Raw genomic sequence first — 12,745 nt, 5'->3', positions numbered from 1 at the left:
GTCTTATTTTTTGTGTGTGGAGTGCTTGTGCAGGTAGTCATAGCTTTGCTGAATACACATAGACAAACTGTCCAAAAACTATTTTTGTTTTTATATTTTATTTATTATTTTTTATTTTATGTGTATGCATGTATTGCCTGCATGTAGGTTAGCACACCCATGTCGTGCAATGCCTGCAGAGGACAGAAGAGATTGTTGGATCCCCTTGAACTGGAATTATGGACAGTTGTTAGCTGCCATGTGGGTGCTGGGATTTGAACTGTGGTCTTCTGCAAGAACAGCCAGTGTTTTTAACCACTGAGCTATCTCTCCAGCCCAAACCATTTATGTTTCCACCCTTAGACTAGTATTGCTCTTTGCCTTGACCATAGAAACTTCCTTTTGCAGGGGGTGTCAGTTAATGTAGAGGTTCATAACTGGTCAAAGTGCTGAGAATAAGTAACTGTTGATGGCTCATCCCTAAGCAGTACATCTATATCAGCTCCTCTAAAGCCTAGGGAGCATTATGGAAAGGGTAGATACATTTTTAAGAGCTGAAGGAGGGGGAGAAGTGATATGAAAAGCTGTCTTCTGGATGAGACATGACAGATATAACCATGAACAGTGAATATTTGAAGGCTTCATCCCCAGTATCACTCAGCAAGGAGAAAGAAATTGCTTCTGGAAGCAGGGTTCTGAGTTTGTGCATTCCCCCACCTTCACTCCCTATCACACAGGCTGTGTTCAGCTTGTTTTTCTACAATGCATTTTTGTTTCTGCTTTTCTCTAGTATCCTTTCACTTCCTTTGTTGATTTCTGAAGCTTTCCCTCTATTTCTCTCTTTGGAATCTACTCTGGTTTTTGCTCACTCTGACTCTCCACTGGCTCACTCAGAGGCAGCCTTTAATCCTCCATCTACCTACAAGAATAATGCACCAATTTTAAACGGAGATCTCTTCATGGACTAGTGTTAAAGTCACGTTCACTTCCCAAGTCCACACTGCTTCTCACGGTGACTGTTCAATGAGCCAGGAAACAAAGCCATTAAGTCTTAAAGATATAAATAATGCAAAGGCTTCTGATTGAAGATCAGAGGTTAAGATCTTCTTAAATGTCTCCCAGAGCCAATGAGATAGCTCAGCAGGTAAAGTGCTTGTTACACAAGTCTGATTACCTGAGTTCAAGTCACATGGTAGGAGAGAACTCATTCTCAGTTTGTCCTCTGACCTCCATATACGTACCATGGCATGTCTCCTTCCCAATAATAATAAATACAATTTTTCAGTGTCTCCCAATTAAGGAACTTTATGAAAATACTGAGAGTTACAGAGAACATCTTTTCCAGCATCAGCTACAATATGAAGCCCAGGTTTTCAGTTTAAAGGTGCCATATTTTGTATTTATATATAGAAGGAGATTTCTCTATTTCCAGCTGTAGCCCCATGGAGGAGTGCCCCTCACACCACCACCACCTAACTCCCTGCTTAGTGTAAGGAACTCCATTTTCCTTACAATTCTAAAATCTATTGTTTCTGGGTGTCACTTGGTCACTGATACTCTATGTTGCATGCCAGCATGTTCTCACACTATCTTGGCATGCAGCTATACAGCTGTTCTTGTTCATTCTGGAGAAAACACAGGCTTCTAATCTGCTACCTTCCTTCACTGATTTGGGAACAGTTTTTTTGTTTTTGTTTTTCCTTTTGTTTTTGAGGCAAGGTCTCACTATCTAGGACTGGCTGGCCTGGAACTCACTATGTAGACTGACTAGTTCTGAACTCACAAAGATTCAGTTGCCTCTGCCTCCCAAGTGCTAAGATTAAGGGCATGTAGCAACATGCTCAGCTGATTTTGGAAATGTCAATCACATTTGTAATGCTCCAGAAACACAGAGTGACTCAAGATTATATTTTAATTTCAATATTATAGTGCACTGTAGGCATTAAACAAATATCTGCTGACAAAATTAATAAATGCTATTAAGGTATAGCTAACATAATTTTCATAAGGACACTGAATGATATCTTTAATATGCATTATACTATACTTAAAACTTTTACAGAAAAGCTATTACCTCTGGGGCAGGGGAGATAACTCAGTTGGTAAACACTTCCTGTGCAAGTATGAGGACCTGAGTTTGAACACCAGACTCTATCTAAAAAGCTGGGCAAGGTAGAATGGCTTCAAGTGGGGAGTCGAAGACAGGAGGGAAAGGGCTGCCCCCAATCTCTTATGCCCTGAACCTCTACCTACTAAGACAGTCTCAGAGTAAAGCATATCTAGAGCTTTCTCAGTTTCTACCCACCAAACTCTATGATCCAATCTACCATCTCTTCACTCCTTTAGTACTAAGTTTCTTGAAAAAGTAACTAAAAGTTAATCTTATCTATTTTGCACATATTTCTTAAAGTAGCTCCTGGGGGGGTTGGATAGATGGCTCAGCGGTTAAGAACACTGGTTGTTCTTGCAGAAGACCCGGGTTCAAATCCCGGCACCCACATGGCAGCTAATAACTGTCCATAACTCCAGTCCCAGGGAATCTGACAGCCTCTTCTGACCTCCGTGAGCATTGCACAACACGGGTGCACTACCTACATGCAGGCAATACACGCATACACATAAAATAAAATAAAAATAATAAAATCTCTAAAAAAAGTAACTCCTGGAATTTTGACATTATAGTCATAGTATAAATACTTTTTTTAAATTGTACAGTGCGGCTCTATAGCACTGGCTATGAATGACCCCTCATCCTTCTTGAAGCAGTACACTTCTTCTTTCTTCTTAGATGTCTTTGAGTCTGTAGCCTCGATCATTTCCACTGTCTTTAATGACCTGAGGCTTTTATTAAATGCCCTTTCCTGCTCCTTGTATAGTATTACCTCACCCAAAGTTTCTACCACTGTATTCCCAGTCACTGCTCACTCTCAACCCTGCTTTGTCAATCAGCTTGCTTTCCTGTGAACAGTATGTTCAACTACTCTCTGTACATCTCCATCAATCTCTAAACACATTTTCACTTTATCTGCTATTACATCTTCTGGATATTTACCTTATTTGATAAATATCTAGTTAATATGGCCCATCACCCAGGACTCTTGCTGTCTCCCCTACGTCACTGTAGTAGTTTCCAAAGTGCTACCCTTTCCCTTCTCCAAATAAACTTCCTCTCACTATTACGCTTCAAAATTGATACCTGCCATATGATTTCTCTATTTAAATACTCCAGTGGTTTCCTCAGTATATTTGACAAAGAAAGTCTCATAATCACATATAAGGGCTGATGTTTGCCTGTCTTGCCAGCTTCAGGCTTATCACAAACTCTAAGAAAGCCAAGTTCCAAGCATCTGAAAGCACCTGCAGTTTCTTGAGTGTTTACTTCCTTAGCACCATGCTGCCCATATTCTCTTTACATTGACACCCTAGCTATCCCTTGCACATGTAGTCACCCTCAGAACATATCTATTATGACACCTTCATCAGGAATTATCCTCCTCTCTGCCACCATCTTGCCTACACAGGGCTCTACCAACAGCCAAAGCAATGCTCTGCAGTGGTCTGGTTACCAAACTGTCAGGTCCCCACAGTGAGAATTAAGTATTTTAACTTTACCTTTCTGTACTACCTTTAATTTAAGTGCTTCTCAATAAGTAGAAAGTTATTAAACAAGGGGAAAAAAAACCCCACAAAATAAAATGTGAGACTAGAAGCTTTAAAATAGGCTAACAAACGCATGAGCTAAATGAACAAAGTTAAATTTAACTGTCCTAGAAATACTTTATTAGATTAAGCCCTAGGCTATACTAGGGCTTAATGAACTAGCCAATACTGGCTTGTATGCTAAGTAATTATTCTTAAAATACCAAATATGCTACAAAATGTAAAAATTAAAAAATTAAAGACTACATATTATCTTATTAAAGACTATATATCTTATTAAAGACTAAATGCTATTCTGTTTCTACAGTTTCATTGTTGTCTCTAATTCTATCAGTGCCTTTCTTGAGTCCCTTACATGAATTTTCTTTCCAACTACATTCTCCATTTACTCCTTCCCTTGCCGATCATTTTACCTCCTTGGATATTCTCTATTCTTCTTTCAATTTAACAGAAAAAATACAAATACTGCATTTGCCATCTCTGTTACCAATTTCATCAAAAATAAAGGACTCATAAAAGAGTGAATGTAATGATATCACCAGTCATTGACAGACCAAACCACATGCACTAATCTGCCTGGGTGATTTCACATTTTGAAGCAGCTAATGAGAACCACATGCACACTAAGTCTGAGTCTGATGGCATCAGCAAGTCCATGAACTGTGGCAGCAGGACGGGGTGGGGTGGGGTGGGGCAACAGAAAATGAACAGCCAAAATACAGGTGGTAGCCAGAAACAGCCAGCCCTATCCGGTTCTCCAACTTGGGCCTAACCTTCCAGAGGAAGCCGACACAGACAGGGAGATGTATGGGAAGCCATCTGGATGACTGCCATGGTTAATGACTTTGAAAGCATGAGCAGCAGTGGCCAAGAGGCACCAGTTATTCTGTGAGCCACATAGGCCTAGGCACCAACTTAGGGACACAAAATAAAAGGTTGGATCCTTGGGCACTTCTGATCTTGGGCCTGCTACAGAAGAGATTCTGAAAAGCAGAGAGGTACTTGGAGAGGAATTATATAAGGATCCAAACTGGGTTGGTAGGGAAGAACAGTGTTTTGAAGGACAGCAATAGCTGGAAGGAAACAGGGTAAATCATTCTTCTAATTATCACAAAGTAGTTCTCAAAACCAATCAGCATTAGGTGTTGCCAGCACAGGGGTTGGAGGGTGGATGAGGGGCTCATCATAAGGAGCAATATTTTTTGGAAGTTATAAACAAGCAAATTGAAATCTTTTGAATAACTTTACACTTAGCAAGAAAATGTTAAAACGGTAAAGGGTGAAGTTCTAAAACATAACTGAACCAATAAACGGGGAGAGCAGGGGAGCAGTAGCTTTACATAACTAATTTAATTCAAAGCAGCACATAGCAAGATTTACCCTCTTACCCAGATCCAGAAGTTAGGTTCTGATTCTCCACTGTTCTGTGGTACTTTGTTAATCAAACAGCATAAACACCATATTAGAATTTTTTGGCTTTCATCTGCAGAAAATGAAACTGAAATCAGTAGATGTTATCAAATAGAATACAGTAAAAATTTAAACACATATTTAGGAAAATTTCAAAGCACTAAGCTTACAGAGCAAGCATGTGTGAAACTCTATGGAGTTTCTTTTTCTTCTTGTGGGTTTGGGATCACTTATGTCTGGTTCTTGTGTGGTCAGTTCCCTTTTTGAAACAGCAGCAGTTTTTAAAGCCAAACAAGAATGATGGAAAGAACTGAAAGAACTTGGAACTTCCCGAGATGTTTCTATTTTCATATTTCAAACCATTAGTAATTTCAATCTTTTCAAGGCAAAATAACTACTATCCTTCTCTGTTTATGATGGCCAAACTCCATTCCAGGTAGAGACATTATATCACAATTAGAGAAAAAAAGAAAGAAAGAAAAAGAAAAGGAAATCTAAGAATTGAAGCTATCCAACACAAGGCAGAACAAGGCAATGCAGACTCTGAATGAGGTAGAGGAGGAGAGGCAGATATACCCAGCCCCTGCATCATCCTCCACAGACATCCCTTCTTCTGTACCTTCCCACCTTCTGTAATCTAACACAGTGCTTCAAAGTCTTCATTAACAAAGACACAAGGACAAAACAAACTATGCTGTCACCTCTATATTTTTACCTATAAAAGGATGCTAACAGTAATTTTTAAGCCTATTTTTCCCCCAGCAACAATCTTAAGTTTATGCTGCCTCAGCAATTAGTAACTCTGAATAAATATGTCAAAGGTTATTCTAGGAGGTATTCAGTTTTCCCTATCCTTTATGAGCTCGACTAGAGCAACAGGAAGCATAACCTTGCCTGGCATACATTCATTTCAAGACTCATAACTTCTAAAGATCCCTGGGTTCTTCAGACTGAAAAACAGAGTAAAAGCATAACTGTGGTACTTCCCATGTGTAAATATTAGAAGAAATTCTTCAAGTACCAACAGTAGGAGGCACATCCAATGATAAGCCAGCACAACCCATGTCCAAGGTTTAAAAGGGTGCAATGTGTTTGAAAGCAATTTCCAAAAAGAGAGGGAAGGAAGAAAATGGTAGTTTATGGAGCTTAAGCCCCAAATAATCAAAAGACAGATGATTTTTCCATGTGTTGAGTTATTCTTCACACTTAGTTCAACAAGTGTAACAAATGTTTTAAATTTTTCTCTCAAAAACAAAACAAAACAAAACAAGAAAAAAAGAAGACGATCTAGGGAAGCTCACCCCAACTGTAGGTGTGCTCAGAGTCATAAATGCACTGAGATGCTCTGAAACATACTGCTAATGAGCTCACAGCCCACTTGACTTAGGTGGTTCACAAACATAAATAAACCATTGCTGGTTACAGTATTACCAGTACTCTCTAAGAGGGATGGCATCCAACAGATCCTGCCCCAGAGGCCAAAAGATTAGGACTGGAGCACTCTAAAGGTTGCAGAGCACTTCAGTCAGACAGGAAGCTATCTAGGGTCCATTTGGGGGACAGTCATATCAGCAGATCTTGACACAGATTTGAATTCTAAAAATGAGTGAAGGGGAAAAGAAATATACCACATACATTTGCCACTTAACATTTCACTTTTTGGATATCCTGAACTGAAATTCCAAATTAAAACTATATTCTTTGCACTTTAATCCTATAGTTTAAAAGAATAAAGTCAGTGAGGAGAGATTCTGATTGTTAGCCTTAATCTGAGGGCAGAGTTAGAACCAAGACCCAAGAAGCAGGAGGTGAAGGCAATATTTGCATGGAGAGGATGTCATTGAATAAGACAGGTTCCTCTCTCTCCCTTTGCATTATTACTAATTTTTTTCTCTTCTCTTTCTAATGTTTCTTAATTTCAAAATCATTCTTTTTTCCTATTATCCTTATTTCTGATCCTGATCTCAATTTATACTACAGATGACTGAATCACTTCTTTCCTTGATGGAAACTATTTGTTTTGCCTGTTTGTTGCTTTGGAGTTTTTGTTTGTTTTGTTGTTATTGGGTTGACGGTCTGTTGTTCTTTAGGGTTTTTTTTTTTTTTTGTCATAAATCATTGCAAGAGCCATGAACTAAGTGGGAAAGGGAAAACATTTGCATTGGACTTTTGTCCTAGTTACTTTCAGTTGCATGGACCAAAACAAAATTGGGGAGAAAAGGGTTCATTTTATCTTACATCTCCCAGGTTACAGTTTATCACTGAGGGAAGTCAGGGAAGGAACTCAGAGCAGCAACCTAGAGGCAGGAGCCGAAGCGTAGACCAGGGAGGAATGCTGCTTACTGCTTGCTAATGGAAAATAACACTGAAAATGAGACTAGACAGGTAGGCAGGAAGTCAGGGAGGGGGTCTCTCCCCTAAAGAGTCTCCAAATTCTCTCAACCTCTGATAAAACCAGAATGTGACTCCTAAATAACTGCAAAGCTATGGTAGGACTCAGATTCTGAACAATGAGTTACAGCACCTCTGAGAACAGATTCATGTTAACATCTTAACTATGTGAGTTAAGATGAAACTGTGAAATAAATTAACTTAGTATCATTAATATAAAGCTTTACAGTGAATTTAAAATGAGGTGTTGGAAGTGATCACAGACAAATTCTGATATTTAAGTCATCAGTTATTTCCATCCTATAAGAAACTCTATTTCCCCTACAGATCCACATGTGCACATGTATATGGGTTTATAAAAATATACAGAAATATGGACAGTAATTGCCTTCTCTGCAACAGAGCAGCAAGTTTAAGTTGTTCCAAGTTTAAGTGATAAGTTGTTCCATGAAAAACAGGAGGTTTGTATGTAAGCCTATGTACTTGGTTAGACAATACAAAGACTAAAATAGTAATTACACATTGTGTTTTGGGAGGACACATCTTAGATTCTTACCATATGCTAAGATAAGGGGATTGCAGCAAATTTTTGCCAATAGTTGACCAATTGTAGGGAACCTTTCCATGACTGTATTAGAATCCTGTAAAAAAAAAAAGTTTTTTTTTATAATAGAAGGGTATTATGTAACTCAACTAAACTAACACAATACACTGAGGGAGCTTGAATGCTCCTTGTTTTCAATGAGTTTAGAAAGGGAGCAAGAAAAGATTAGAGATCTTTAAGAAATTCAAAGTTTAACAAGCAACCAACCATCCTATTTCACCCTTAACCCAAAATTTAGTATTATATAATGAGGTAATTTCAACTTTGTTATTTTGCTCAAACTTAATATTCAAGAATAGCAGGAAAGGCTATTTCATTTAAACGAAGACACCAGAAGAGGGGGGCGGGGGGGCGGGGACAACATTGTTGATTAATAACTATATAACCCCATATCTACATGTTATTATTTTATTTTAGCATTATAAGAAAGGTTCCTCACTCAGCTCTAGTAAGGCTATTTCAAAGGTTTAAAAGAACAAGAACTCTGGAATATGTAAAAAAGAAAAGCAGCCAAACCATAAAGATATATATCTCTATTACTATTTTGGTTGTTACATACTAAATGACATCATACTTAATCTACAACAACCTAACATCTGAAATAACAAAAAAGATCAATCAAATAGAAAACAGCTTAAAATTTAAAAATGAGCATTCTGGTGCACAACTGGCTCTTTCCCCACTTCTCTACCTTTCATGAAAGTTCAAAGAATGAGCGCAAACTGTGCGAGTGTGCAGGTACGCTGGAACAAGAAGGAACCCCCTCAACCCCCCACTGCCGCCGCAATAAACTGCTTTCACTGGTCTTGGCACGAGGGCAGGGTCTAGACTTTCTGGGACCATGTTAAGGTCAAGTTACATAAATCTTACTTTTAAACCAGCTTCAAAAATTAGCATTGCTTGTTCAACAAGCCTTTCCTTCTAATTTCTAAAGATATGTAAACAGCTACCGAATTCTTCAAATTTCCTACTTGTTTCTTGGATTAATGAACAGAAAGGAAGCATTACATGAAAGCACCTATGTTAAATAGTAATTAGGCTTTTCATTTTGAAATTTAAAAATATATGAAACACTACTATGTTCATAATATGAAATATGTGCTCCCAGAAAAAATCTAAAAATATTTATTAGAAGAGCTATTAGGTGAGCATGGTGGCAAGATGCCTTTAATCCCAGTATCTAGGAGCAAAGGCAGAGGCAGATCTCTGTGAGTTTGAGACCAGTCTGATCTACACAGCAAGTTGCAGGCCAGCTAGGGATGCACTAAGACCCTGCCTTAAACACACACACACACACACACACACACACACAGAGAGAGAGAGAGAGAGAGAGAGAGAGAGAGAGAATCGATCTTAATATCTTAATAATGAGGTATCAACAGAAAAGACCTTAATCTTCTCTTAGGAGAATATACTTCTAAACAGTTAAGGAAAAAGTAAACATTTTAACAATCCCTTGAGATTTGAAGGACACAGGATCTTGGGGGGGGTCCAATTTATTACCTATACAGCAAATATCAAAGTCCTGTTTATCTAAAAATAATGTGCTTGCCTTCAGGATACAGTTACCTAACATGTAGGAGGTCCTAGGTTCACTCCATGTACTGCAAAAATAATGAATGAATGAATGAATGACAAATAGCTAGCAAGTCTCATGTGCCACTACCAGTAGGGAAGACAATGGTGCCATAATCAGAGGTTAGAAAACCAGCTCTTGTCTGCAGTACCTATGGATAATTTGTCTTTCTAACTTCAGTAAAGTCAATAAGACATGTCTCCAACTCTAGGAAGAATTCTGGCTTAGTGAAATCTGGTGGAGTCCCTAATGTCACAAAATATTTACATTATTTTCATCCACTACTTACCATCTCTTTCAAGACTTCATACATCTGCCTCAAGAACTCCTGGAACTGGGACAGGTAAAGGCAGGTGTCCTGCTGGACTTCTCTAGCAGAGGCCTGTTCCCATACAGAAAGCTTCTGCAGCCAAAATTGATAGTCAGAAGCAAAGTCTCCAGAATCCTGAGCCATCTCCAACAAAGGGAAAGTGATGTCCCTTCACAGCAGCCTGCCAAGCAGCACAAGAATTGGTGAGCACACATCAAACCTTAAGAGAGGGAACAAATTAAGCAGTTTGGACAAGATCTTTATCAGTGCCTTCATAACCCACTGTGGATAAAGGCAGATTACAAAGGACTAAAATAGTCTGCTTTGGATGCTGGAGTCATCTTTGAATCATTTTTAAATGTGTCATCCATCTGTAACTCTTATTTTAACCATTTGAACTTTTTATCATGAATATCATTACACTAGAAGTTATTGCATTTCTGGCTTCTCAATTAGGTATTTTTAAAAACTCAGTGTATTAGTGTAATGAATTTTCTTCCTAATTTCTCATTTCTTAAAAAAAATTAATTCATTCCTTGTGCATCAATTTCAGCAATATACTTAATTAAAGATGACTTCAGGGGGCCAGGACAGATGGCTAAGTGGGTATGGTGCTTCCCTTGCAAGCATAAGGACAAGCCTATAACTATATCTATAACTCCAGGCTTAGGGAGTGGAGACAGGCAGATCCCTGGAGCGGCTCACTGGGCAGCCAGCCTAACCAATGGGTAAGCTCTACATTCAGTGAGACCAAAAATTACAGTAGACAGAGATAAAAGAAGGCACTCTATGTCAACCTTTGGCCTCCACATGTGCACACTGTGGTGCACACACTTGTATATTCACACATACACACACACCCCCACACACAAAATTTAAAGATTACTTTCCATGTAAGATCCATCCACAAGAAGCCACATTTCATAAAACATGTTAAATTCATTTGCTAGGAGGCCTATTAGCCTTAAAAAACAGAAAATAAATCTCCTAAGCCTGATTTTCTACCCTTGAAGTCAATGTAAGAAAGCACAATGGGGTCTGCAGGGAGCATATGCCTCGGGAAGCTAGGCCAGAAGACACCAGGGCCCCTCCCAAACTAGTGCCTGATGCCTATCCATCACCCATAGTGTCAGGGGAGGAAGATTCTTCTTGACAGGTGCAGCCTTTTGGATTCTGGGCTCTCCTGAGGCAAGGCAGCACTCGGGGATCTCATTTCAAGAGGCTGCACTATGAATGGGAAGCTGGCTGAGTTTAAGCCCTCAGCAGCAATAACTAACAGAAAATGCTTCTACTTGAGTACCAAGTTCACTATAAAAGATTTCCTTCTACTAAGCAAGAAAGCTGAAGACATTTAAGGAGCTTGCTTAAGTGCAAACAAATTTAGTCAAGGAAGATGTAAGGTTTAAAATGGTCTTTTAACAATTTAGTTTTGAGACAGACTGGGTCAAAATGAAAATAAAAGTTTAGTGACAGAGGAAATACATGCATACTGGTAAAATGGTATTTAGAAGCCAAAAATCTGTCTTACTGGACCTGACTCCTCCTTTCACTATCCTCATCCAAGCCATCAACAAAACCTGTCAATCCTACCCACAAATTAAACACAACACTTTTGCAAATATAAGTCACACCCAGCACATACTCACTTAAAACTCTTTTGGGGGGTTTTAGGCTTCCTCAGAAAGAAATACAATTCAATGGGGCGGGTGCGGGGGGAACTGATTATTGGAGTCTCGGGCAGCACTTGCAAGGCTTGTGGCCCTCAGGCCTCCCTTGCTTCTGCTCCCAGCACAGCAGTCAGGCCAGGCCTACACATGACCTGGAAAAGAACTAACTCTTCCCTCTTTCAAGAACTTTCCCAATTCTTTCACAGCTCTTCACTATGGTAAGCACTCAGAGCATTTATTTGTTCACTTGGTTACTGCTTCCTCTGCTGGTATATAAATTCTGTCTTCCTAAAACTTAGCACATGGCTAGCAAACACTCCATAAATATTGAATAAACAAAGGATATTCTCTGGTATTTTTCAAAGTATGGTTTTAAGGTAAATGTCATAACAAAAATGCTTCTATAAATAAAGTAATTTAATTTTTAAAACATAAGAACTCCAAAAAATGAAATTTTTAATGTATTTTTAATTACATGTGTGAAATGTAATTAATGTCCCATTTTACAAATATAATAATAGCTTGCATATGCACACAAGCTATGCTCTTGGCATTGTATGAAATGCTTTATGCATACAAACTGAGTCATGGCAACTTTATGGGGTAGGATAATTAACCTCATTTGACAGACGCACACAGAGATTATATAATTACCCAAAATAAGATTATGTGAAAACAAAAGAAACTGCTAGGAAATAGCAGAGCCCAAAGTATGGAATTTGAATCTAGGATCAGTTCTAAAGTATGTGCCCTTAAACAGGACAACAGAAACAAACTAAAGGATTTTGTACATATTTCACATGGCAGTAGGGGCAGATCAGTTTAAACAATTGAAAAAAGTAAATCAAAGAACTTCTTGACAGAAACAAGAGACAAAAGCCATTGTTTTATCTTCTCTTTTTAACTCTTTTTTTTTTTTTTTTTTTTTTTTTTTTTTGGTCTTTTTGAGACAGGGTCTCTCTGTAGCCCCAGCTGTGCTGGAACTCACTATGTAGACCAGGCTGGCCTTAAACTCACAGAGATCCTCCTGCCTCTGCCTCCCAAGTGCCGGGATTAAAGGTGTGTGCCACCATGCCTAGCCCTCGAGCCCATTGATTTCAAATTCCTTTTCTTATCATAAGGCCCCTGCAATCACTTTGTGTGTGTGG

At 38.7% G+C, this 12,745-nt stretch overlaps 1 protein-coding gene across 10 annotated transcripts in view; it reads right to left on the bottom strand.

Moving 5' to 3' along the window:
* Positions 1–12,745, bottom strand: part of Fancc (FA complementation group C) — a 274,173-nt gene that overhangs the window by 173,236 nt on the left and 88,192 nt on the right. For 9 of the 10 annotated variants that reach the window (XM_017794868.2, XM_008855126.3, XM_029557189.1 and 6 more), the window contains 3 exons: positions 9,910–10,111; positions 7,997–8,081; positions 5,028–5,122 (listed from right to left, as the gene is read on the bottom strand). In XM_017794868.2, coding sequence (XP_017650357.1) covers positions 5,028–5,122; positions 7,997–8,081; positions 9,910–10,074 — 345 coding nt within the window. In that variant the 5' untranslated portion in view covers positions 10,075–10,111. Of the gene's footprint in view, positions 1–5,027; positions 5,123–7,996; positions 8,082–9,909; positions 10,112–12,745 lie in introns of those variants that run through there. The other variant, XM_029557192.1, reaches the window with a different exon arrangement.

Source organism: Nannospalax galili, unplaced genomic scaffold (assembly GCF_000622305.1).
Source record: "Nannospalax galili isolate Female #2095 unplaced genomic scaffold, S.galili_v1.0 scaffold467, whole genome shotgun sequence".
Taxonomy (NCBI): domain Eukaryota; kingdom Metazoa; phylum Chordata; class Mammalia; order Rodentia; family Spalacidae; genus Nannospalax; species Nannospalax galili.
Note: the sequence above shows the minus strand (reverse complement) of the source record. Positions and strands in the feature narration are given on the sequence as shown.